Source organism: Gigantopelta aegis, chromosome 15 (genome assembly GCF_016097555.1).
Source record: "Gigantopelta aegis isolate Gae_Host chromosome 15, Gae_host_genome, whole genome shotgun sequence".
NCBI classification, from domain to species: Eukaryota; Metazoa; Mollusca; class Gastropoda; order Neomphalida; family Peltospiridae; genus Gigantopelta; species Gigantopelta aegis.
The window spans coordinates 3,044,412-3,071,405 of record NC_054713.1 but is presented as its reverse complement, the minus strand read 5'-3'; the positions used below and the strand labels follow the sequence as shown (position 1 = coordinate 3,071,405).

At 35.8% G+C, this 26,994-nt stretch overlaps 1 protein-coding gene across 2 annotated transcripts in view; it reads right to left on the bottom strand.

The window, feature by feature from the left end:
- The window catches only part of LOC121390731 (membrane metallo-endopeptidase-like 1), a 50,395-nt gene that overhangs the window by 21,099 nt on the left and 2,302 nt on the right, over positions 1-26,994 (bottom strand). For both annotated transcript variants that reach the window (XR_005960250.1, XM_041522634.1), the window contains exons 3-14: positions 23,593-23,754; positions 22,380-22,463; positions 20,114-20,316; positions 17,175-17,357; positions 14,805-14,891; positions 13,157-13,296; positions 11,204-11,297; positions 9,854-9,982; positions 5,711-5,809; positions 4,402-4,479; positions 3,784-3,887; positions 2,464-2,522 (exon numbers count right to left, since the gene is read on the bottom strand). Coding sequence is in view for 1 of the 2 variants with exons in the window: in XM_041522634.1 (XP_041378568.1) it covers positions 2,464-2,522; positions 3,784-3,887; positions 4,402-4,479; positions 5,711-5,809; positions 9,854-9,982; positions 11,204-11,297; positions 13,157-13,296; positions 14,805-14,891; positions 17,175-17,357; positions 20,114-20,316; positions 22,380-22,463; positions 23,593-23,754 (1,422 nt within the window). In the remaining variant the exon portion in view is untranslated. The remainder of the gene's footprint in view (positions 1-2,463; positions 2,523-3,783; positions 3,888-4,401; positions 4,480-5,710; positions 5,810-9,853; positions 9,983-11,203; positions 11,298-13,156; positions 13,297-14,804; positions 14,892-17,174; positions 17,358-20,113; positions 20,317-22,379; positions 22,464-23,592; positions 23,755-26,994) is intronic.

Below are 26,994 nucleotides of genomic sequence, written 5' to 3'. Positions count from 1 at the left end.
TTCTGGTACAGGTCTGTAACAAATCTTTTCAAACCATACACAATTCAGGGATTTTTTTTTTTGGATTTTTTTTTTTTTTATCCCGCTTCCCCCTTTTCTTTCTCTCCTTTGAATTCCTTATCATTTCTTCCTGATCTGGCAACTCCATCTTTCAACTTCTTGTGCTTGTCTCTTGTGGCTAGATCCATGCCACACATTTACCACTTCCCATCAGCTTTAGCTGTGGGCTTAGTCTGACCACTTCGGAGAGTGTTTAGTAGTTACTTCTTGCATTGTTAAGAGACACTTGTAACCACCTACTATGCTCCCTTACTACTGGCAGTCGTTAGTGTCGTGGGTCAGACCAGCTTTGTTAGCGGTAGAGGACCAGTATGCCAGGTGGGTGTAGGGAAGTACACAGAGACTGCACCCATGGAGGAAGTTGAGACAGGTACATGTATGCGATGGTGTGGACAGCACAGAAAACTGAGACTGCGCCCATGGAGGAAGTTGAGACAGGTACATGTATGCGATGGTGTGGACAGCTCAGAAAACTGAGACTGCACCCGTGGAGGAAGTTGAGACAGGTACATGTATGCGATGGTGTGGACAGCTCAGAAAACTGAGACTGCACCCGTGGAGGACGTTGAGACAGGTACATGTATGTGATGGTGTGGACAGCTCAGAAAACAGAGTCAAAGTAAAATGACAGACAGGGTCGAAACAAGACTTAAATTGTGGGGAAAGCTATAAAGGCTTTCTTAATATTAAAATAATGAGAATGATACATGTGTAAGTGACAGATGAGAAAGATGAATGAAAGTGTGAGCCAGCTTTGATGGGATCGGAACCACTGTTGTCAGTCTGTGTCATACATGTACATCTAACTGAGTCGCTTCCATATATAAAGTTTGTTTTGTTTAACGACACCACTGGAGCACATTGATTAATTAATCATCGCCGACTGGATGTCACGTAGTCATCAGAGGAAAACCCTATATTTTTCCTAATGCAGCAAGGGATCTTTTATATGCACTATGCCACAGAAAGGATAGCACATACCACGGCCTTTGATATACCAGTCGTGGTGAACTGGCTGGAACGAGAAATTAATGGGCCCACCAATGGGGATTGATCCGAAGCCAACTGCATATCAAGCGAGCACTTTACCACTGGACTATGTCCCGCCCTTTCCATATATAAAAGACGGTCACTGTTGTCGTCAGTCTGATTTGGTGAAATATATAAAAGACGGTCACTGTTGTCGTCAGTCTGATTTGGTGAAATATATAAAAGACGGTCACTGTTGTCGTCAGTCTGATTTGCTGAAATATATAAAAGACGGTCACTGTTGTCGTCAGTCTGATTTGGTGAAATATCACGACACTGATTCATTCAAACTGTATCTAACACTGTACCCCGATATACTTGACAAACCTATTTTGGATGTAGCATGCAAATAAAAGAGCTTTATCAGGGATTCACAAGACCGTAATTCTCTAACAATGGATGATAAATGAAAATGATAACAAACCTTGCTACTGTACCACCAAAGATAGTTTAACTGAACCACAATGGAGGGAATTCCATCCCAACCCTCTCTGCATTCTTGTTTCTTAACCTTGAAACTTTTCCATGATAAAAACATCAGAACTCTTCAAATCTTTTTGGTGAAATATTTTAATTATTGCAATTATATTCCACTCCCCCACCCCCACCCCCAAGATTTAAAAAAAAATTTTTTGAAAGTAAATAAGTTATGAAAGAAATTATATTACTTTTAATAATAAAAAAAGACTATTTGGGTGAACAACATTGGGTACGAAATGTCTGGTAGCTACAAAAACACCAATACATGTAGTACTGTTCTACAGCATTTCACTCTCCTTATTAAGCCTGAAGTGTATGACAATGAATATATTTGAGACCATGTATGGATATCCAACAAACTGTTTGAAAAGTAGTGTTGGGGCAGAATTTAGCTGTGTCGGTTGAGTGCTCGATTGAGGTGCTTGCGTCGCTGGATTTAACCACCTCGGATCAATCTATTCAACTGATTGGGTTTTTCTCATTCCAACCAGTGCACCACAACTGGTCAAAAGCCATGGTAATCATTGGCTATTGGAGGTAAAGTATTTAGTAATTTTAACATGTGGTCTTTGAGAGGAAACCATCTACATTTTCTATTAGTAGCAAGTGATCTTTTATATGCACCATCCTACAGACAGGATAACGCCTTACTGAAGGTTATTGTTTATGAACCAAGAAATGATTCAAAATAAAATATAAACTTTTAGTGTTATTGTTAATAAGTATGTATCAAACTTAATTATATGGATTTTCGGTTATTTCTTTTACGCTCATTGGGGTATATGACCAACAACAACAAAATTCATCTGCAAACTTACGTGTTAATAGCTTCAACGATGAACTTAAAGAAAATAACAAACAATCGTAAAATGTACAAACACACTATAAACTTACTGATTTGGTTTGTGACCCTGTCATAAAATCCATTAACAGCAGAAGGTGCTACTTTCCAACTGAAATGATAAAAAAATAATAATAAAATGCATAGATGACATTATGTCCAGTGGTCATAGGTTATACTGATGACAGCCCTATCAAGGTCGTAGCTAGCAAGGGAAGTTGCCACCCACCCCACCCCCATTTTTTTTAACTGGCTATTGATATTGACATTTTAAGTCTGTAACCTTCTTGAAATGGCTGCAAAATGGTATTTCATGGTATGGCATGCCCCCAAACCCACTAGTGTTTTGCATCTTCCATGCTCATTCATTCCAAGAATTCATCTGCCCTCACCCCCACCCCCCAAAAAAAACCCAAACCCAAATCCTAGCTACGGCCCTGCCTATAGAGCTGATAAGGGGTGGGACGTAGCCCAGTGGTAGAGCACTCACCTGGTGCGCAGTCGGTCTGTGATCGATCCCCGTTAGTGGGCCCATTGGGCTATTTCTCAATCCAGCCAATGCACCATGGCTGGTATATCAAAGGCCATGGTATGTGTTATCCTGTGTGTGGGATGGTGCATATAAAAGATCACTTGCTACAAATGGAAACATGTAGCGGGTTTCCTTTCTAAGACTATATGTCCAGTTACCAAATGTTTGACATCTAATGGCTGGTTATTAATAAATCAATGTGCTCTAGTGGTGTCATTAAACATAACAGATATTTATAGAGCTGATTCTGGTGCCAAAACCCATGGCAAAATATAAGGACTGCAAGCTACAAGTACAACCCAACCACCTCAGACTCTTTAGACTAAACAGCTAAGTTTTGTTTCTCACACATTTGTGCTATAAGGTTCGGAGGCTGTGTTTATGTGTATAGGTCAAATTAAAGGTTTAGTACTTCAAAAATGATTGTGTAACAAGTTTATTTAACCTACTTTCCAGGAATAACCTCCATAACTTACACATTTTGTATTTTCCACATATTTCCATTGATAAGCTCCATATTTCATACATGCACATACTTGTAATCCATATAAGCTGTTTATGCCACACATATTTGTGTAACATGTTTTTATTTCATACAGATGTTTGAGAAATATTTTGCATTTCATGCATGGGGCATGTTCGTGCGATAAACATATTCTACACCCATTTGTTTAAAGCTTCTTTTATTTCTTGCTCTTTTTCTTTCTTTCAGATACATTTGTACCTGTACATACTATTGTAATAAGCTTAATATCTAAACACATTTTCATACAATAATTTAATTTGCACATTTTTACACATTTGTGTAATTATCTTCATAAAATACCTACTAAGGACTTACCGATTTTTGTCAACTTCGTCCCTGAGCATTTTCAGGTTATTGATAACTGATCGCTGATAATTGTGCAAGACATTTTCAAAGAATTTGTCCCTTGAAAAACTGTACTGAAAACAGAATACCCCGGTACCATAAATCAGGAAATGTTAGCGAGCATACATTTTTAGCAAATTTAACAAAGGAACATACAAGATGCTAATTTCATTATGCTAAAGTTAAAGAGACATACATCAGACTGTTCCAAAAAACTTTTGTGTGATTGTTTCGTCGATGATTAACTGAATACACAACAATGGTTACATGATGCTAGTAATTAAACCAAAATAACAGCATACAACAGTATTTAGTTAGCATGCTCATTACTGCAATTTTGTAATAACTTTAAGTTGTCTGTATAAGCTACAAAACATCAAGATTGAAAGCTTATTTCTTGTTTTTAGTTTCTAATTTGACACTCTTGCTAAAGTTTTATGTCACTAATATGACACTTATTTGGATTATGCTAAATTGTAACATTGCTAATATTTTATGATTTCCAGTAATAAAAATTTCTTTCCGAGTATACAATTTATGGCAATCTAACAAAGATGAAATTAGCAAAAATAATGTTTAAATACTTACATTTCCATAAAGTTTATCAAGTTCTTCATCTTTTGAAATATAATCAGGGTATCCTACTTTTTTACCAAGTGCATCGGCCTGAAATAGCGTATGTTTCACAACATCTTATTTATCATATTTTAAACTTCAGATATTTGGAGTCTAAATTAGTTATTTCAACATTAGAGAGAGAGAGAGAGAGAGAGAGAGAGAGAGAGAGAGAGAGAGAGAGAGAGAGAGAGAGAGAGAGAGAGAGAGAGAGAGAGAGAGACAGAGACAGAGACAGAGACAGAAACAGAGAGACGAGGGATAGAGAAGGGAGGAAGAGTGAAAGAGGAAGATAAGAAGTTTATAAAGGGAGCAAATCCACTGCATGCTGCCATACTATTGTTTAGGTTTTTTTGGAGGGGGTTTGGGAGGGGGTGTTATTGAAACATATTTTATTGCTTTTGAAGAACAAATGGATTAATTGGGCACACATTTTCCAACTTACGAGGCCTTCTCCATAATATATATATATATATATATCAGGCTACTCATACCAAAAAATCAACAATAGACAGAAAAGTACATGCCACGACCTTTGATGTACGAGTTGTGTGACATTGGTCGGTACAGGAACCCACCCACCCTCCCTGAGTCCATCAATGGCGGTAAATCTTGTGAATCATCGTATTTAGCGCTGTACAACCAAGTTATATCCAGGCCTACATTTAGGAGAACACCTGTTTCCACTTTTTTCTTTGAGAGGTGATATTGTCTAATTGACGGTGGATTGATGGATGACCACCGAGCCACTAGGTGCACTTAAGGGGTCAATATTTTCATCAATTTGTTGTAGAATTTTTGAATATTTGCGTTTTTGTTGGCAAAGCGCGAGTTATCGGTGTCACCTGCTGTCAGTGACTGTACATTCTCGATCAGCCGATTTCGCTCAACAGGACGATTGTTAGTTGAAATTCTGCTTGATAAGAGCCCAATACAGCAAGTGTTGCTATATTGTCTGGAGTATTCTTTAGGGTCATTTTCTGGTCTGAATATTTCTTCCAATTCACCCAAATTAAACGACTCGGCGTCTTCTATGTGTACGTCACCCATATTTACAAACAGTGACACTTCACTGCGTATGGATACACGTAAACAACGTTACAGTAGGTACATTGACTTTCGGAGGTGGTATACTGTAGAATGAACCACTTGTAATCAGCCAATCAAAATGTTGATTTCTTACAGGTATTTTACAATAAGTAATGGTTGTTTGTCACATGTCGGTGTGTAGTGCATGCTCATCATTTTGTTGCAATTATTCTCTTGTAGTTAATTAACTCACCTTTTCCATGGCCACCTTCCTCGTGGCATTATCCATCCAGTCCTGTTCTTCCAGCAACTCCTTGAAGGTCGTGTGTATATCCGATGTCAACTCCTGTGCCTGGAATATTAATAAGTCACGCTTCTTCTTGCAGCCTCTGTACTGGCCAGGTGCTTATAAAACGTTTACAGTCTAGACTCAAGACTCATAATACAGTCTGAGACTTTAACATCATAGCAACGCCATACAAACTGCATACCTTTGACATCATTTGAGATTCCATAATTATTTTTTTTAACTGCCCCCCCCCCTCATGTGGGGTGGGGAGGGAACCCACACTATGCAGGGATCGATTTTGGCCCACGGCACTACGGCTATTGCCGTAGGTGCCCTTGTTACTGGACGCGGTGCCCCGATAAATTGGACTGTGTCCACGGCCATAAGTAGCCGTGGTTGCCTTCCTTGTATGCCCTAGTGCCCTTCTCATGCCTGGTACCAACTAAATTGAACTTTTGTCACTTGCCATGTATTCGTCCATAGAAATTATTGCCGACTCTCAGACACGCAATTTCGATGGGCGCAGCCATATTGTTATTGTTTACAAGCCACAGATCCGAGAACCACGTGGTCGCCGAGAAGTAACTGCGCAGTCGCTCTATAAAGACTTCTGCGCAGGGAAGATCACGTGGGAGAAAAGGCAAAATAGACTGCTATTGCTTTAATAATAATCATTTATTGAATTAATGGATTTTTTATTATTAAAATTTTGAAATATAAATATTTATATGTCAGGACTAAATATTTTTTTCTGTGCTCAGGTCAAAAGGGTATAAATTATAAAATAAAGTATTTCCCTAAAAGAGGGAGTTTTTGATTGAGCAATTGATTGGCTCCAAAATAAAAACAATACCGGCTACAAGGGAATTACAAAGCCAAGATCTAAAAGCGATAATGGGACAAGGACAAGGACAAAGAGATTTACGTGCACATTCAGAGCAAGCTGTTGTAGCACACACCTATCCTGGCCACAGGGACCGGCCTTGGCTGGTTCCCTCTGTCCAGGACGTGATAATGGGCGAGACGCACTTTTTTTAATAGGACATTTCACGGTGACGTCACGCGGTTATCACACAATACCCTGTGATCTTAATAAAAGAGGCATGTTTTTTTAGTTTGTCTAGACACAGTGTCGGGGGACCATCTAAATACACACCTGCCAATCAGAAACCACAGGTACAGGCCACGGATTATCATTTCAGTATCTGGGTTAATTTATGTACAAAACGAAAGACAATTCTTTCAACACTTTGACAATGGTGGTTTATTTTGTATTGAAAAATAATATATACTTGGTGCTGGCTTACTGGGATGGATATTATTACAGAACATTGTGATGCATCCGCAAAAATCAGGTATGTTTTGTTTCTTCAGTTCGAAGACTAATTCCTGACGTGACACGTTAGGTATTACATAACCACCAGCTCGCCAGAGGGTGTATTCCCTGGGATGGTACAAAATGGCTGCGTCCGTTATATATAGTAGCCGTCACATTTAAGCATTTCATTAATTAACTATACGATTATACTTGTTGATATTAAGCAATAATGTGCTTTATATTGTCCCCTCCTTTAAAGTCTTTTAGGAGACATCCCCTCCTCCCCCCCCACCACACCCACCCTCAATAGTTAAAGTTAGTTTGTTTTGTTTAAGGACACCACTAGAGCACATTGATTAATTAATCATCGGCTATTGGATGTCAAACATTTAGTAATTCTGACATGCAGACATCAGAGAAAACCCACTACATTTTTTCTAATGCAGCATGGGATCTTTTATATGCACTTTCCCACAGACAGTAAAGCACATACCACGGCTTTTGACCAGTTGTGGTGCACTGGCTGGAACGAGGAAAAACCCAATCAGTTAAATGGATCCACCAAGGTGGATCAATCCTGTGACGAAAGCACCTCAAGCAAGCACTCAACCAAGCTAAATTCTCCCCTCCACACCCGATAGATATGTCTCAGCTAGGACTCAGATTTTCCAAGCTATCTTAGCACTAAAATATTGAACGTTTTACGATATCATGGCGCTAATTACATAGCTTTGAAAATCTGTTACCTGGATTGTGAATTTGTCTTGTTTGGACTTCAGTACAGTGTACTTAGCACTAAAATATTGAAAGTTTTACGATATCATGGCGCTAATTACATAGCTTTGAAAATCTGTTACCTGGATTGTGAATTTGTCTTGTTTGGACTTCAGTACAGTGTACTTAGCACTAAAATATTGAAAGTTTTACGATATCATGGCGCTAATTACATAGCTTTGAAAATCTGTTACCTGCATTGTGAATTTGTCTTGTTTGGACTTCAGTACAGTGTACTTAGCACTAAAATATTGAAAGTTTTACGATATCATGGCGCTAATTACATAGCTTTGAAAATCTGTTACCTGGATTGTGAATTTGTCTTGTTTGGACTTCAGTACAGTGTACTTAGCACTAAAATATTGAAAGTTTTACGATATCATGGCGCTAATTACATAGCTTTGAAAATCTGTTACCTGCATTGTGAATTTGTCTTGTTTGGACTTCAGTACAGTGTACTTAGCACTAAAATATTGAAAGTTTTACGATATCATGGCGCTAATTACATAGCTTTGAAAATCTGTTACCTGGATTGTGAATTTGTCTTGTTTGGACTTCAGTACAGTGTACTTAGCACTAAAATACTGAAAGTTTTACGATATCATGGCGCTAATTACATAGCTTTGAAAATCTGTTACCTGGATTGTGAATTTGTCTTGTTTGGACTTCAGTACAGTGTACTTAGCACTAAAATATTGAAAGTTTTACGATATCATGGCGCTAATTACATAGCTTTGAAAATCTGTTACCTGCATTGTGAATTTGTCTTGTTTGGATTTCAGTACAGTGTACTTAGCACTAAAATATTGAAAGTTTTACGATATCATGGCGCTAATTACATAGCTTTGAAAATCTGTTACCTGCATTGTGAATTTGTCTTGTTTGGACTTCAGTACAGTGTACTTAGCACTAAAATATTGAAAGTTTTACGATATCATGGCGCTAATTACATAGCTTTGAAAATCTGTTACCTGGATTGTGAATTTGTCTTGTTTGGACTTCAGTACAGTGTACTTAGCACTAAAATATTGAAAGTTTTATGATATCATGGCGCTAATTACATAGCTTTGAAAATCTGTTACCTGGATTGTGAATTTGTCTTGTTTGGACTTCAGCAGTGTACTTAGCACTAAAATATTGAAAGTTTTACGATATCATGGCGCTAATTACATAGCTTTGAAAATCTGTTACCTGCATTGTGAATTTGTCTTGTTTGGACTTCAGTACAGTGTACTTAGCACTAAAATATTGAAAGTTTTACGATATCATGGCGCTAATTACATAGCTTTGAAAATCTGTTACCTGGATTGTGAATTTGTCTTGTTTGGACTTCAGTACAGTGTACTTAGCACTAAAATATTGAAAGTTTTACGATATCATGGCACTAATTACATAGCTTTGAAAATCTGTTACCTGGATTGTGAATTTGTCTTGTTTGGACTTCAGTACAGTGTACTTAGCACTAAAATATTGAAAGTTTTACGATATCATGGCGCTAATTACATAGCTTTGAAAATCTGTTACCTGCATTGTGAATTTGTCTTGTTTGGACTTCAGTACAGTGTACTTAGCACTAAAATATTGAAAGTTTTACGATATCATGGCGCTAATTACATAGCTTTGAAAATCTGTTACCTGGATTGTGAATTTGTCTTGTTTGGACTTCAGTACAGTGTACTTAGCACTAAAATATTGAAAGTTTTACGATATCATGGCGCTAATTACATAGCTTTGAAAATCTGTTACCTGCATTGTGAATTTGTCTTGTTTGGACTTCAGTACAGTGTACTTAGCACTAAAATATTGAAAGTTTTACGATATCATGGCGCTAATTACATAGCTTTGAAAATCTGTTACCTGCATTGTGAATTTGTCTTGTTTGGACTTCAGTACAGTGTACTTAGCACTAAAATATTGAAAGTTTTACGATATCATGGCGCTAATTACATAGCTTTGAAAATCTGTTACCTGGATTGTGAATTTGTCTTGTTTGGACTTCAGTACAGTGTACTTACACTTTGTTTATTATTTTCGTCAAATACGGAATCAACAAACATTCGACCTGCTGTGAATCTTAGGTTCTGGACGACATGTTTTATGCAGACTTGAAACCTTGCCGGTAAAGATGACACACCAGTTATAACCTGAAAATTGCATTATTATTATCACATATAACATTAACAACTGTATATCACAGATACTGTAGATAATTTTAATTTTGTAAATCCCATTTGGTTTACCTCATAAACATGTAGGACTAAATAAGGTTTGCTTTAGTCCATGCAGGGACCCGGTTTTACAGTTTTAGCTATTATCAACCTTACAAGAGACTTTGAATCAGTTTTACACAATGGAGCTTCAAAATTAACCCAGCAGTTTTAATGTGATTGTAAAGCATATGCTACTACAATCAATTAGTCACTAATACAGACCTGGGCGCCATTCCACGAAGCCATTTTAGCACTAACTTGTGGAACGGGCCCAGGGATAGAAATTAAGAAATATTTCCATTGGTCTGGGGACTAGTAGACTAAATAAAAAGTTACTAGTCCTCAAGAAAAATAACTACACTAAGTCCTTCTAGGTCTGTCTCCACTTGATATCATGGTCCACTAAACGGCCAGCACTCCAGTCGACTGTTTTCATCTTGGCAATAAATCTGGGTAGATAGCACTTGCAGTCCAACATACACAATAACCATGCAGACCACATATACTGCATAACCAGACATTTTTGTTGTCTAAAATATGTGTGGTTTAAGGACTAAAAACATTTATGGGTGTTTTATTTTTGAGGTTTGGCAACTTTGAAATGAGAGTGTTTTTAATTTCGTTGTTTAGCATATTTAGGGGATAACTACATGTATGTTGTATTTGACCATTTGCGGACGTTCACTTTGTTTTTACACTCACAAATTTCATTTTACCGGCAACACAGACGGTAAAACAAATATTTGTGACTGTAAAACCAGCATAAACGTTCACAAATGGTCAAATACAACATAGATATCCCCATTCTAATTCAATAAATGTATTTTCTTTTTAAAAATAATTTAAATAATAATTCTTTTTGAATGAATGCAGTGTTAACAAAAACCTGGTCACTACTATCATGTTTTTAGTCAACCATGAAATTTCTGTGTTCAGGATTAGGTGATCATGATCAATAAACATCAAGTGCTATTCGCCCACTTATTACTGCAAAAATAGAAAGAGTTGATGGAAGCACTATATACATGTATACGCCCGATCGTGCTTGCCAAACATTACTGGGCACGTGAAATGGGGCATAAAAAGGTGACATCAAATTCTTTCGAGGAAACAGACCATTTTGTCATCCCAACTTGTCTAAGAGTTCATTTGTACCCTGTAGAAATCCAGATAGAATTCTTCCAATTTCCCACCCAGCTCCGATGCAGTCTTCAACGTGACAGTCCATATCAGGTAGTTTGCTATCTCCCTGTAAGTATTAAAAGACACATTCTGGTAATCAGTTACTGTACCTGGTAATCAGGGTGGGACACACTATTCCGGTTACGCAAATTTAATTTCAAGGGAACTGCCAACTGGTTACGCAGGGATAGAACAATTTACAATGACACTATAGTCCCCCGGGCGAATAATACTGGGCATTTGTGACCCAGATTCATGATGCAGACAGTCAAACTATTTTGAAACCTGTTAAACATACAAAAGGTAGACATATTTCATCAAAATTTACCATGATAGATTGACAAAGTCAAAAGTATCTCAGTTTCATTTGGTGTCGACAAACCCGGATATTTACAATCACAATCACAATTGAAACTTTCCGGTTTTTGTTTCCGAATTCTGAAAATTGACGTAATATTCCGATTATAGATTTGGAAGGGAAAATGTTTTGTGTGTGTGTTTTTGTGTTTTGTGTTAGTTTCGTCGGTAATAAATACAGTCTTTAATTAAATGCATTGTACTAAATCATGTTGGCATCGATCGATTTTAACTAGCTGCTTCCAAACGTCTCGAGTGGAGAGTTCTGAGTTTACCAGTGGACATCCAAGTGTATTAGGACAGAATAAAATATTTCAGTAACAGCAAAGATAATTCCTGAGTGTTATTTGCACCATTAAAGATAACATAGTAATGTGTGTTCAATCCTTGAACAACTTGGCTAGTGATTTTTCCTGGGGACTAGTAACTTTTCTCAGCTACTAATCCCCCGGGCCAGTGAAAATATTTCCTAATTTCTACCACTGTTATGTGGAGACCTATTAGTCGTTCTGAAAGTCATTTATCAAAGTATTAAAGAAATGTTGATTAAAAATATCTTTTGTATTTTTATTATATACTTCATTTTGTTTACGCTTAAAAGTTTCAGTTGAAAAGTGTAAAAGATTAACACAATTCACGTAATCGAACAATAATAATAATAATAATAATAATAATAATAAATTCTTTATTTAGTGAGGGTAATAGTTATTACTGCCAAAAAAAATTCACGTAATCGAACAATAATAATAATAATAATAATAATAATAATAATAAATTCTTTATTTAGTGAGGGTAATAGTTATTACTGCAAAAATAGAAAGAGTTGATGGAAGCACTATATACATGTATACGCCCGATAATCTTCCCTGAGGCCCTCAGGTAAAACAATACAGAATGATAATACATACATTTATGAACAAATAGAAAATACATATATGGCAATAAACATATGTACAAATGATATTATTCTGACAATGCCTTACGTGGGTGAAAATCACATCAACTGACGATCAGTTACCTAAGATTTTGAAATAATATTATCCTCTGTAAAGGAATCAGGCAACAATTACATGTACATAGGTTTCCTCCAACTAGACAAAAAGGCACTTTGTACATTTTTAAAGTTTGTTTTGTTTAACGACACCACTAGAGAGCATTGATTTATTAATCACCAGCTAGTGGATTTAGACATTTGGTAGTTTTGACATATAATCATATAAAATCACGTAGTGTAACATATAGCAAAGCGATTTAATATTAAATTTATTACTGTTATATACATCGATAAATTGAAATATTTTTTACAAACAATTCTTGTAATTAGAAACAACACAACTTTTAAATGATATTTATAATATTTACATAGCTAAAATATATAGCTATACTCATAAACTGGCTCCTGGCCACCTTTCTATGACCCGTTTTTACACAATGATATGTTCTATTTGATGCATGTAGTGATGTCATTTTCTGAGCTTTATCATAGGCTGTTTATCCAAGCCGTTCAGTGAGATTAGAGTAAATTGTCCAACAGTTTAAAGTCTCTAATTAAATCAGTCTTGTTCTCACCTCCTAGGTGTAATTTTAATGAGGTGCATTAACTTCTCAAAATAGCTGGGAGACTCATTGATGATCTCTTCACTGTCAGCCACCAGTATGTCGACCTCGGGAATACTCATCACCTTCTGAAGAAACTTCAACCACTTTATCTGAAACAGCAACATAACCAAGTTCTTACTTAAAGAGTGTCTGTTATTTCTGTTAGCTTCGCCACAGTATACAAAGAAACAAAAATTATGTTGGGTTTTTTTTCTTGAAACTGAATTCTGAATGTAAATTTAAGTCACCTGCCAATTCACTAGGAACTCCCACAACCCAAAATGTTCAACCTTTATTTAGAGACGAGTAAATACTTCTATTCTTGATCAGGTAAAGTGTTCTGAATTCTCACACACTGATGATTCAGATATTTCGAAAAGATACATACCACAAGAATTCCTGAATTATCTGCATGATCACACCGGTGGCCATTTTTTTTCTTTTTTATAATCCATTAACTGTATCCCGTAAATGTATTCATGTTTGTGCCTTTTTAAACCTCTGTGATTAACCTTTTTTTGTTAATATTTTATTTTGACATTGGTTTCTAGTAAAACAAAAATTTTGTTGATAGAGAAATATTATAACATTACGACATCATAACTGGTGTTTCAGTGCGCTTCAGAGAACAAATCACTTTCTGAGAGATTGGAAAAGTTTGTTTGTTTTATTTAACGACACCACTGATTAATTAATCATCGGCTATTCGATGTCAAACATTTTATAATTCTGACACGTAGTCATCAGAGGAAACCCGCTATACTTTTCCTATTGAAGCAAGGGATCTTTTATATGCACTTTCCCACAGACAGCAAAGCACATACCACAACATTTGTCCAGTTGTGGTGCACTGGTTAGAATAATAAAAAAACCTAATCAGTTGAATGGATCCATCGAGGTGGTTCGATCCTGCAACCTCAAGCACTTCAACCGATTGAGCTAAATCCTGCCCCTGATTGGAAAAGAGTGCGGTTGATGTGCTGTTGACACTGTTGATGCGCTATACCAGTAGGGGTATGTAAAGTGCAACTCACTGAAAGCGATTTTTTGCTGTCAACCCTTTGCTGATGTAATATGATAGAGTGGGTGTAGGCTTAAAGACCACAACTAAATTCACCCATACAAAAATGCTAAATCAAGGACTGGCATGTGAAGGTGGGTAGCAAAATAATTTGAAAAATAAGAGCTGCCAGACTGAGAAAAAAATAAGCCAGAAAGCAAAAGAGAAAAAAGAAATGGAGTAGTGAATTTAAAAAAACAATAATACAAACATCAACAAATGAAATGAAAAAGAAAATTTGTTTTGTTTTAACAACACTACGAAGGTACATAATTATTTATCGGCTAAAGACTGTCAAACTGATCATTCTGACATACTCATTCTTAAAAAGAAACCCACTATATTTTTTCCATTAGTAACTCCATTTTTTAGTAGCAAGTAGCCAAATCATTAGTTAGAATATCTACGTCATGGGACAGTGGCTGGGACTGTGAAAAGCGAATAGGCTCGATGAGGGCATTTGATCCTATATACAACACTCGACATCAGGTAAGCGTGCTACTGACTGAGCTAGACATGCAGTACCCCAGTCTCCAAACAACGGAAAAAAATGCTTACTTGCGGGTAGATCAAATTCAACTGTGAGATGTTGAACACATTGTAACGAGCTGTCTCATTTTGACGTAGTTCCGATGGGACGGAAATCTGTAATTACATACAAACATATAACACACATTAATCCACTTCTTGTTGAATTTTATAAATGATATTTTTGTTACATATTTGCCAGAAATCATTGAAATGTGTATGGGGAGATAAAATGTCTCTAGCAGAAACAAAACTGTCATCAATGTATATTTTAAACCTAATTATAAACCATGATCAAAAGCTGTTATTACAGAAAAAAATAACAACGAAAACAGTCGATTATTCTATCTGATGGAACACAACAGGGCTACAATTAGCAACTGCATGTACTATGTCGTAAATGTGACAATAACGTAATGTTTGTGCCTAAATAAATTGCTTTAGTCCCATAGTGTGACAACTTTGACCATTATTGTATTATGATTTATTCAATTACGTTTACCAGTGACACAGCCAAAATCGCTTACTTGAATCATGTAACACAGGTTCTTTACACTGACACATGTTGCTGTATCTCTAGTATTATTTCATGAAAACTACTTGTACTATTGTCAATAAAAACTGACAAAGTTTGATTAATTTACTATACATAATTTTTTTTAGATTTGCTGCAAGTGATATTTCAATTGCACACTTCAAAAACATGATAACTGGTTTCTATTGTCCGAATCAAATTGTTAACTACGAAAAATTACTCTCCTACCTTTAACTGCCGTTAGATTTCCTCCAAAGTTTGTCCAGACACAAATCTTGAAAAAACCATTACAATGACACAGATTCCACATACCAGATGATAACCATGTCACCTATATCAACTTCGCTGAGAGCGCATAGGGAAAAAAGCATGTAATTTTGTATCAGCTGCCATTTTGACGTTTTATGGAATATTCTTCAAGAGGGGTGAAAGAATAGGACTTAATCTAACAACGTCATAACATGTTATGATATAAAAGCAAATGTGATGACGTCATATAATTTTTTATATTATTATTATTTTAATGATACCACTAGAGATCATTGATTTCATATTAATTGTGTCACATACTTTGGAGGCTTTCACCCCTCTTGAAGTGTATTCCATAAACAAGCAACATGGCAGATGGCAGAAAACTGCATGTATTTTTCCCTATGCAATCTCAGCAAAGACAATATCGGTGACATCGTTGCAGTCTCGTGTGTGGAATCTGTATATTTGTAGTGGGTTTCTTGCGATTTGTGTCTGGACAAACTTTGGAGGAAATCTAACGGCAATTAAAGATAGGAGAGTAATTTTTTGTAGTTGTTAACAATTTGGTTCGGACAATAGACACATGCTACAGTATTGCATAAGTCTAAATTACTTTGACAAACAAAATATCTAAACAGGTGCTTATAATCTTAAAACATTCGGAAGTGTGTCATATAATTTCTTTATATTACCTTCTATAGGGTGTATACTACCAAATCAAATCCCATAGACGACAATAGTAACATACATGTATGTGGCTAAAACTCCTACTTGCAGCATATCAATTGACATAAACGCCACGGATATAAATACTACGACACCTCACTCTTAAAGTGAATCAGAAAACATTGGGGGTCAAGCTGCTAATTTCTAAGATAATGTGTAGCATCTATGACAACTCAAGTTCTGCACAAAATTTGAGTACTTTTTTACAGGTACCCCAAACATGTTCCAAGCACAAGGCTACTTGACACAGTGGTACTAGATGAAATAAAATTGCATACATTTTTAGCCCAGATGAAACTAAATTATTTTTACAACCAACAGACTCACTTTTATAACCAATCACAGGACTTGTGGTGTTCACTTTTCTATCAAAAGTTCGGTGCACCTCAAACTTTGACCCAGCCGGACGTTATTTAGTTTAGTACGACCTATATTTAATTTTCCCTTTTTCAAATTATTGCATTCACTCATGAACCGCACAATGAAATATATATAAATAGTTAAAATCAGGAGAAATGTCCTGACATGTACACATGTAATTCCAACTTTAGTTTGCCAGTGGTACTTGATCATTAAAGGAGCAATTTCGGATCAACTGTACCATGGGGAAGCCATAATAATTCACTGTTTTGATTCAGTAAAGGCATAAATAAATAAATAAATAAATAAATAAATAAATAAATAAATAAATAAATGAATGAGTGCATTTTTAAAATAACAACAAAGATAAAGTAAAATAAAACCACATGAAAATAAATTTTTAACAAAAGAAAGAAAAACCCGAAAATTATTATGACATGGCGACTTTATGGGGACATTAAGAGTTTGACATTAGAAAAACTCATTCTTCTTCGTAAAACACCATGTAACGAAACTTAAAGACCTACTTTTGCTAAGGCAATCTCGAAATCGACAATTTGTTCAGCATCTCTGATGATCCCTCGAGATGTTGGGGAGCGCTGACCCAACTGTGAGGCGATTTTCACAATCAGCTGTTCATACGCCTGCACTACCATGTTGTTTCTCGATCGCAACAAATAAGGCTTCATAAATATGTGAGGTTGGTCGATCTATAACAATAAACAAATGTATTATGGTAGAAATAACCTTTACAAGTGAAATCACCAAAAACAACCCAAGCATTTTGAAAGCATCGCTAAAGTAATACATGAATGAATGAATGTTTAACGACACCCCAACACGAAAAATACATTGGCTATTGGGTGTCATAAAGCAATACATGAATGAATGAATGTTTAACGACACCCCAACACGAAAAATACATTGGCTATTGGGTGTCATAAAGCAATACATGAATGATTGAATGTTTAACGACACCCCAACACGAAAAATACATTGGCTATTGGGTGTCATAAAGCAATACATGAATGATTGAATGTTTAACGACACCCCAACACGAAAAATACATTGGCTATTGGGTGTCATAAAGCAATACATGAATGATTGAATGTTTAACGACACCCCAACACGAAAAATACATTGGCTATTGGGTGTCATAAAGCAATACATGAATGATTGAATGTTTAACGACACCCCAACACGAAAATACATTGGCTATTGGGTGTCATAAAGCAATACATGAATGATTGAATGTTTAACGACACCCCAACACGAAAAATACATTGGCTATTGGGTGTCATAAAGCAATACATGAATGATTGAATGTTTAACGACACCCCAACACGAAAAATACATTGGCTATTGGGTGTCATAAAGCAATACATGAATGATTGAATGTTTAACGACACCCCAACACGAAAAATACATTGGCTATTGGGTGTCATAAAGCAATACATGAATGATTGAATGTTTAACGACACCCCAACACGAAAAATACATTGGCTATTGGGTGTCATAAAGCAATACATGAATGATTGAATGTTTAACGACACCCCAACACGAAAAATACATTGGCTATTGGGTGTCATAAAGCAATACATGAATGATTGAATGTTTAACGACACCCCAACACGAAAATACATTGGCTATTGGGTGTCATAAAGCAATACATGAATGATTGAATGTTTAACGACACCCCAACACGAAAAATACATTGGCTATTGGGTGTCATAAAGCAATACATGAATGATTGAATGTTTAACGACACCCCAACACGAAAAATACATTGGCTATTGGGTGTCATAAAGCAATACATGAATGATTGAATGTTTAACGACACCCCAACACGAAAAATACATTGGCTATTGGGTGTCATAAAGCAATACATGAATGATTGAATGTTTAACGACACCCCAACACGAAAAATACATGTCATCTACCAGACCCAACAAATTTTCTTTCTCCTAATACTCTCCAGGATACTTTCCCTTCAAGAGGACTGTCATTCTCTAGGATTATAACACTTCATCTTTAGGAGGACTGCCACTCTCCAGGTACTTTACCTTTAAGAGGACACTACTCGCCAGGATACTTTACCTTCAAGAGAACTGTCATTCTCTAGGATCATAACACATCATCTTTATAAGGATACTACTATCCAGGATACTTTCCCTTCAAGAGGACTGTCATTCTCTAAGATCATCACACTTCATCTTTATGAGGACACTACTCTCCAGGATACTTTCCCTTCAAGAGGACTGTCATTCTCCAGGATTATAACACTTCATCTTTATGAGGACACTACTCTCCAGGATACTTTCCCTTCAAGAGGACTCATTCCCTAGGATCATAACACTTCATCTTTAAGAGGACACTACTCTCCAGGATACTTTCCCTTCAAGAGGACTGTCATTCTCCAGGATTATAACACTTCATCTTTATGAGGACACTACTCTCCAGGATACTTTCCCTTCAAGAGGACTCATTCCCTAGGATCATAACACTTCATCTTTAAGAGGACACTACTCTCCAGGATACTTTTCCTTCAAGAGGACTGTCATTATCTAGGATTATAACACTTCGTCTTTAGGAGGACACTACTCTCCAGGATACTTTTCCTTCAAGAGGACTGTCATTCTCCAGGATTGTAACACTTCATCTTTAGGAGGATTACCACCCACAGAGGACAATACAACTCTTGCTTAAAAACTTCGTGCTCCAGGCAATTAAGAGGACTGTCATACTAACAGAATCTATCACCATTGTGTAGAAGAGACAATTCCAACCCAAGACACAAACACATTTTGTCCAGAGGGTTGTTTGTCCAGAGGGTTGGAAATGTCATATGTAATTCAATAGAATTTTGAAAAATGTGAGTTAACTGTAACCTCAATTGTCATAAAACATGAGTTATGATGTCCGGTTTTTCAGATATCGTCTAGCCTTATAGGGTCAGACAGATTTAAGTATGAAGGTGTAAGTTATGTGCAGTTGGTTTAATTAGGCAGTATGTATCATTTTAGCAAGTGGTATATCACAGGCTGTGGTATGTGCTATCCTGTCTTCGGGATAGTGCATATAAAAGATCCCTTGCGATTAATGAACAAATGTAGTGTGTTTCCTCTCTAAGACCATATGTCGGAATTACCAAATGTGCTCTAGTGGTGTTGTTAAAATTTAAACTTTACAACTGATTCATGGTAGGAATCATGACCTTCTTAAAGTAACACCTGTACTCTGCCTAGATCAGAGATATGATTTTTAAAATTTATTTACTAGAGGTAACCATTTTGTTGTTCAGGTTTACGTTGGGAAAGCTGAAAGGAAAGGAATGGAAATGTTTTATGTAACAACGCACTCAACACATTTTATTTACGGTTATATGGCATCAGGAAAGCTGTAATAAAATAAAAATTCAAAATTGTCCCATTTAAGACAAACTGATTCCATTCAGTAACTGACTTACATGTATTTTCCTTTGTGTCGAGTTTCTCTGGTCTGACGACACAAAGACGTTAATCAGCGGTGCATGGTTATATTTCTTCAGCGCCAGTAACTTCTCTTCAAGGTCAAAGTACCAGTCGTCCCAATAGGAGTCAATGATTGGCCATATCCCAATAGATTTGATGAGTTTCAAACAGGGTTCTACTCCTAGCTCCTTAATAAGATCTAACAAATTAAAAAGGTGGGGTCATTCACTCATTTTAGGGGCCATTAAATGAAATTAACACGTGAAAATGTGAAAGCATGGATTGAAATTTGGATTCTAGGACAACCCCCCTCCACCCACCCCAAATATATATTTATGATCCATATGGTTCAACATAACCGAGTTAATAATAATCATACGAAGCACACATGTAATAACAAGTGTAATGATGTAATTTTGGGAAGCGATGTCATAACATGACGCTGCTTCTCCAGTCCTAGCTCAGACTGTGCATTTGAAATATGACATCATTTTGTCATCTCCTTCTAGTTGTGGCTAAAACATTTTGAGTTGGGTCTTGTTATTCATAAAGAAAACAACAATAATAATATGGATAATAAAGAAATTATTACACTCGCGTGTGAGTCATACTGATTTTACAAAACTCATGTCAGGATTCATGTGTTTCCCTCACTCTTGCTCGGGCAATACAAAAATCCTGACACTCATTTCGCAAAATCGGTATGACACACAAGCTCGTATAATAATCTATATATATAACCTATGTAAGATGCGTTTTTTCATTCATTTATCTTATAGCTGCTGTCATAGTGACAAATCTTGCTACATGTAGCTTAATATAACTGGATTAAGTTAAAAAAAACGTTTGCACTTTTCATTTAAAGGAACAGACCCTAATTTCAACCCGTGAAAATTAACACTATAAGTTTAGTTAAAGGGACAGACCCTAGTTTCAACCTGTGAAAATTAACACTAAGTTTAGTTAAAGGGACAGACCCTAGTTTCAGCCCATGGAAATTAACACTGTTTAGTTAAAGGGACAGACCCTAGTTTCAACCTGTGAAAACTAACACTAAGTTTAGTTAAAGGGACAGACCCTAGTTTCAACCTGTGAAAACTAACACTAAGTTTAGTTAAAGGGACAGACCCTAGTTTCAACCTGTGAAAATTAACACTAAGTTTAGTTAAAGGGACAGATCCTAGTTTCATCCCGTGAAAACTAACACTAAGTTTAGTTAAAGGGACAGACCCTAGTTTCAACCTGTGAAAATTAACACTAAGTTTAGTTAAAGGGACAGATCCTAGTTTCAACCCGTAAAAATTAACACTAAGTTTAGTTAAAGGGACAGACCCTAGTTTCAACCCGTGAAAATTAAAACTAAGTTTAGTTAATCTACAAACCTGTAACACATTTGGATAAAGTTACAATTGAGTGAAACATGAGTCAGTGACTTTGAAATGGTGAAATATCCTTAAAAAAATAGACTAAAACTCGACTCCATAACTGTTACTTCTCAAATGCACATGCATTTTTTAAAATATGAGAAATGCATTCTGTGATATTAAAAACACCAGGATGACCAAAAACACTTTGAATGTACGGAAATGGTTACACTAAACAATAAAATATAGTAAAGTATGATTTCAGTTATTAAAAACAGCTCTAATAGTACAAAATATGCCTTAGTTTTTAAAAACTAGGGGATGTCCCTTTAAAAGATATAACTAAATGTATAATGTATTTTAGAGCATTATGGAAATACAACATACAGTGAAACCTCTCAAAACCAGACTCTCTGTAAACCGGAATTCTCTTAAAACCAGACATTTTTCGTATGCCAGTTTTTAAATATCTCTACAGAAGAGAATCTCTCTAAACCGAATACCTCTTAAAACTGGACTTTTTACTTGGTCCCGAGGGTGTCCTGTTTATAGGAGTTTCACTGTAACAGAATCATGAGGTAGACAGCATATTAGATAATTGTACATACATCTCTATCTTCAACAATGACCTGCCACTTTTTGTTTACGGTTTCAGCAGGCTAATTTCTATTTCACCTGAAAGGTCTAAAAAATGAACTGCTTTCTGCTTTCTGCAAACTGCTATTTTGAGTATATCATAGTAAGAAAACTACGGTCACTGCTAAAAAGGACTATAAACTGCCATGTGAATCTTCAAGGGATGACATTAAAACCATAGTCACGGCCCTATATGCCTAGTAATCCTTACAATTTTAAATAAACAGCTAGGAATTGTTGCATTATGTCATGCCAGACTTACTTTCGTTCATGCATGATGCGTAAAAGTCCTTCACAAGAACAACAGAGTAACTGTCGTTTGGTTTTACCTCAGCTTCGAACAAATCTGCAAGAAAATACAGAGATTCCTATAGAACATGACAAGACATACAGGTATACTTAATGGTACGCTGATCATGGTAGTACTACATGCACCTCACATTTGATGGAATTACAGTGCTCTATATTGTTTGTTTGTTTTGTTTAACGACACCACTAGAGCACATTGATATATTAATCATCAGCAATCAGATGTCAAACATTTGACATACAGGTATACTTAATGGTACGCTGATCATGGTAGTACTACATGCACCTCGCATTTGATGGAATTACAGTGCTCTATATTGTTTGTTTGTTTTGTTTAACGACACCACTAGAGCACATTGATATATTAATCATCAGCTATCAGATGTCAAACATTTGACACACAGTCTTAAAGAGGAAACCTGCTACCTTTTCCCCATTAGTAGCAAGGGATCTTTTATATGCATCATCCCACAGACAGGATAGTACATACCATGACCTTCGATATACCAGTCGTGGTGCACTTGCTGGAACGAGAAATAGCCCAATGGGGCCACTGACAGGGATCGATCCCAGACCGACCGCACATCAAGTGAATGCTTTACCACTGGGCTATGTCCCACCTCCAGTGTTCTACAGTTCAAGTTTAAATTTACTCTTCTTTACATCCATGCACCGCTGATTAACATCTACGTGTCGTCAGACCAGAGAAACTCGACACAAAGGAAAAAAATATTATTTTTAGTTGCCAGCCCCCAGTGTTTAGTCGCTAGCCAAAATAAACTAGTATACTTCATATTTTTTAACCAATCCATGCATTTGTAACAAAAGACTATTTACAATCCAGACTCCCTCAACACAATCTCCCTCGAATCTCCACACGACCTTGCAAACTCCTCCATCTTCTTTCGCTCCCTTTCCCTACATTTTGATGACCTCAGAAAAAACAGTTTAATCCAGTTATTATAGCAACTACATTAAAACAGTCTAAAAAGAAAAACTGGTATATTTGTCCTTTAATAAACCAATATCTCTTGTAACTATCCACTTTGCAAATACCAATCAATCTTTTCTGGAAATCAGCGTTCGAGGAAACATGGAGAATCGGATAAGAAATTTAGTATTTGGTTTTCTTTTATTTTGTAGGAATTTAATTACATTTAACGTACTTTTAAGAATGATATCCTCCTCCTGTTTAAGTAACGTAAACTGGTTTACTTCTTGGCTGTCTGCCGGTACTAAAGTCTTCTTCATCCAGCCACCACATGCAAACTCGTAGAAGTTGTTGCATGGATCCACAGAGTAATCGAGGGATTGAATCATGCGGGCCGCTGAAAAAAAGAAGTTAATGTTTGTTTTGTTTTACAAAAGTAAATTGTTTATATTTTTTTAATGACACCACTAGAGGGCATTGATTTATTAACATTTGATAATTTTCACATATAGTCTTAGAGAGGAATCCCATTACATTTTTCCCATCAGTAGCAAGTAACTGCCGCAAGGGATCTTTTATATGCTTCATCCCACAGATAGGGTAGCACATGCCACACAAAATTTTTTTATATTAAAAGAGTACTAATCAAATAAATGCTTACCGGGTATATGTCAGATTTTAATGTTGACCTACATAATGACACAATAATTATAATATAGACACCAACGAACAGAGGTTACCAATACAAATATTTTTAGTTGTTACAGAGTATTCTCTGTTGTGCTGTCCTCTCTATGGGATGGTGCATATAAAAGATCCCTTGCTACTAATGGAAAAATATAGCGGTGTTTCTATCTCGGAATATACGGTATGTCAAAATTACCAAAATGTTTGACATCCAATAGATGATTAATAAATCAATGTGTTCTAATGGTAGTACTAAACCAAATAACTTCCGGCTGGGTCAAAGTTCGAGGTGCACCCAACTTTTGATAGAGAAGTGAACACCACAAGTCCTGTGATTGGTTATAAATGTGAGTGTGTTGGTTGTAAAAAATAATAGTTTCATCTGGGTAAAAAAAATGTGCAATTTTGTTTCATCTAGTACCAATGTGTCAAGTAGCCTTGTGCTTGAAACATGTATGGGGTACCTGTAAAAAAAAGTACTCGAATTTTGTGCGAAACTAGGATAGTCATAGACGCTACCCGTTATCTCAGAAACGAGCAGCTTGACCCCCATTTTTTTCTGATTCACTTTAAGTGTAAGGGGTGGTAGTATTTATATCCGTGGCGTTTATGTCAGTTGATACGTTGCAGGTAGGAGTTTTAGCCACATATGTTACTATTGTCGTCTATGGGATTTGATTTGGTAGTATACACCCTATAGCACATATTCAGTGCATAATAAAAAATATTATGATTTTGTCATTTTATTTAATTAAACTATACTGGTTGATTAATTAGCCATCACTCGATCATGCAAGTTCACAATGACCTTGACCGTGACAATAATCTCTGTACATGGCTCTGAATGGAGTTTGAATCAAAGTTAGCACTGAAGAAAAGTTGGTTTTGGCCTATAATTCATACTGTAAAGATTTCAATAATTTCTTTTTACATGGTATTTGACTTGCCATATACAACTGCTCTTAAATATGGTATTATATATAGGCAACCTGAACTAAGATTTTAATAGCAATTTATTTTTATATTAAAAATAGCATGTGCCAATAGTGGGTTAATGTCTTTAGTTTCCATTAACATTGTTAATTTTTTATGTATGAAATTCTGAAAACTCAAATTTGTAAAGAAGTTGATTTTTATTGTCATTTTGACATATTTATAGGGTGCTAAGTTATATTTGAGACAAATTTGTAGTTTTATGCAAAATTTAAAGTAAATTTGAAGAAAAACTTTACCAAAAACATAATTAAATTTGTTGTCACTATTGTGCCTTCTGTTCTTATTTGTACATAACAATAAGGTTGTTAAACATATACTTAGATCTCCAGATTTTCTTAATAATCACTTAGTTAGCTCTCATGAAAAGCATTTTGAGTTTATACTAGATTCAGAACCAATTTTTTCAGATTTGATTATCTGCCTTGGATTAAGTTGATAATTTATTTTATTGTTAAAGCTGTATTACCTAATGTTACTAGCTAAATAAAATGCTGGATTACAGATTGTAGGAATACATCTAATGTACATATTGTATTCATCCGGATTAGAAAATAATGCAAGAAAATAGATGTTCGGGTAATTTTGTCATTTAAAAATAGGTTTTTTTCAGTAATTAATAAAAAATAAATGTGTTAAAGCTGCATGATTATTCCTATTAAAACCTCCAACTACAGTAGGCTATAAATAAAATATAGTCAGGAATATTGGTGGCTGCCAATAGTTTTGATGGTTCATTATGAAAATCAGCATGGCCGATGGATTTGAAATTCCCACACCTGGTAACTTGAAGACACCCACACCCAGCATACAGGATTTCCTCCCAACACTAATGTTCAGGACATTAAGTCATTACTTCATACAGGTACAGTCATGTTTGTGTTTCCTTCCTCAGACAGTGTATTTTTTTAATACTGATATTTCTTTGATGTGCCTGTTAAGGTCTTCATAATCTAGGGGTCAATCAAGTGCATGTGTTTTAATGGAATTCTTTAAAGGGGTAGAGGTACTCTGACTATCTTTGTTGTCTCTACATATATACCCGAGTACACACACCCAACTGAAAGTAAATATCTTCAGGAGTTTTATTTTAAAACATTTTGTTGTTTAATATGACATATTGCATTTGTACAAAACTATATGCAATATATATGCTTTTTGAGGTGTACATTATATTAGGTTGCACTGTAGAAACAACAGTTTCAGTGAGGTTGTCAGTTTGTGTCAGAATACACCAGATCCTGGTTGTCATAAAGACACATAGCTGGACACTTTTTGAAAAATGTATGTTATCAGTATAGGTAATACTAAACCAAATAACTTCCGGCTGGGTCAAAGTTCGAGGTGCACCGAACTTTTGATAGAGAAGTGAACACCACAAGTCCTGTGATTGGTTATAAATGTGAGTGTGTTGGTTGTAAAAAATAATAGTTTCATCTGGGTAAAAAAAATGTGCAATTTTGTTTCGTCTAGTACCAATGTGTCAAGTAGCCTTGTGCTTGAAACATGTATGGGGTACCTGTAAAATAAAGTACTCGAATTTTGTGCGAAACTAGTCATAGACGCTACCCGTTATCTCAGAAACGAGCAGCTTGACCCCCACTTTTTCTGATTCACTTTAAGTGTAAGGGGTGGTAGTATTTATATTCGTGGCGTTTATGTCGGTTGATACGTTGCAGGTAGGAGTTTTATCCACATATGTTACTATTGTCGTCTATGGGATTTGATTTGGTAGTATACACCCTAATGGTGTCATTAAACAAAACAAACTTGAACTTTCATTGCTGAATAACTTTGTGATCCATTATTTCTTCATATCAGTATATTATTATATGTATATTATACCTTAGCATATTATACTCTAAGTTACTCAATGACGTCGATATACATGCGACATAGTTATCACCTAGTATATGTACAATCTGTGTCATTGTAATTGTCTTCTCATGATTTCTAT